The 1,559-nt window shown below is 41.8% G+C and overlaps 1 protein-coding gene across 1 annotated transcript in view; it reads right to left on the bottom strand.

The window, feature by feature from the left end:
- The window catches only part of STXBP1 (syntaxin binding protein 1), a 47,724-nt gene that overhangs the window by 34,200 nt on the left and 11,965 nt on the right, over window positions 1-1,559 (bottom strand). The window contains exon 5 of the mRNA XM_003785426.3: window positions 950-1,053. Within this exon, the coding sequence (XP_003785474.2) occupies window positions 950-1,053 (104 nt within the window). The remainder of the gene's footprint in view (window positions 1-949; window positions 1,054-1,559) is intronic.

Below are 1,559 nucleotides of genomic sequence, written 5' to 3'. Positions count from 1 at the left end.
TCAAAAAAAAAAAAAAAAATCAGATATTTAAGAAAGAGTATATGACTTCCTTAAAATTTCTAACATACATTATGGTTGAATAATAAAGTTTGATTTTGTTCAATCCAAGTGGGGGTGGAACACTCAGGAATAAAAATTCTGCCCTCAAGAAGGAAACAGCCTTTAGGCTCAGTGAGAAGGTAGAGACCGTCTTTAAATGCTCACATGGCACCTTTCCCACCCCTCCTTTTCTAAGAATCGGTCACTCTCTGGTGTCTGGAGACTGCTCTATAAAGATTTAGCATAACACAATAATCTTTTAGCTCCACAAAATGCAAGTAAGTCCTGATATTTTTGTTTCTTTGTTTGCTAGGAAAAGATATTTAACCTATCTTTCTAAAATACTAAGATTAATTTTGTATATTCTCTCACAATCAGCTTCACCTTAACAACTTGGTTTTTGTACTAAGGGAAGAGCTTTGCTGCCCTGGCATTTGGCACTTGAAGTGTTAACCGCTATGACGAAGGCCACCATCTGTTCTTTCAGCACATGACAAGCTGAGGTTATCTCCACATAAAAACAGTCTCCTTTGCAACAGATGGGATGCTTCCCAAGCCCTTCCTCACTCTCCTTCCATGCTTTTTTTGGATTGGTTGCTTTTTGATTATTCAAGGAATCAGCCAATAGGAGTTAACACTCAGAGAGCAAGGATGAAATACACACAAAGGCAGGCACAATGGCTGATAAGAATCAGAAATTACTAGAGAGCAAGATGAAGGCCAAGCGCAGACCCTACAGAATGCTATTTCCATTAAATAAATATCTACTTACAACACCTCATTTGGCAAATGAAAATGATTCCTTCACTCTACTACTCTCTTTATTACACTGTGACCCACGCTCTCAGAGCTCCTGACAGAAGGAGGAGCCTAAGATATAGACTTTCTATGCACCTTTACACAGCCTCACCTGGGATTCATATGGGAGAAACGCAATGTTGATTTCCGTCAGAGTTTTGATGACTTTTGCGGCTCGCGATTTTACCAGCTCATTAAACAGGGCATCTGGACAAGCTGCAAGAATCACAAAATGCAGTCAGCTTTCCTGTCCATTTGCTGGTCTACTGAAAGGCTGCACATATCCAGTGGATTCCTTATTTTACGAGGTGCAGTAGCATCATCACAGCTCACTGTAACCTCCAACTCCTGGGCTCAAGTGATCCTCCTGCCTCAGCCTCATGAGTAGCTGGGACTATAGGCTCTTGACACCACACTCACCTATGTTTGTTTTTTTTTCTATTTCTGGGAGAAATGGGGATCTTGTTCTTGCTTAGGCTGGTCTTGAACTCCTGACCTCAAGTGATTCTCCTGCCTTAGCTTCCCAGAGTGCTAGGATTATAGGCATAACCCACCACATCTGGCCTTCATCAGGATTTTTAAAAGGCAACTAAGAAGTTCATTCCATCCTAAAATGCCCAATACTTCTTCAGTATAAAAGCAATGTAGGCTCGGCGCCTATAGCTCAACCAGCTAAGGCGCCAGCCATGTACACCTAAGGTGGCAGGTTCGAATCCCCAGCC

This window comes from Otolemur garnettii, unplaced genomic scaffold, assembly GCF_000181295.1.
Source record: "Otolemur garnettii isolate 467f Iridium unplaced genomic scaffold, OtoGar3 scaffold00014, whole genome shotgun sequence".
Classification (NCBI taxonomy): Eukaryota; Metazoa; Chordata; class Mammalia; order Primates; family Galagidae; genus Otolemur; species Otolemur garnettii.
Note: the sequence above shows the minus strand (reverse complement) of the source record. Positions and strands in the feature narration are given on the sequence as shown.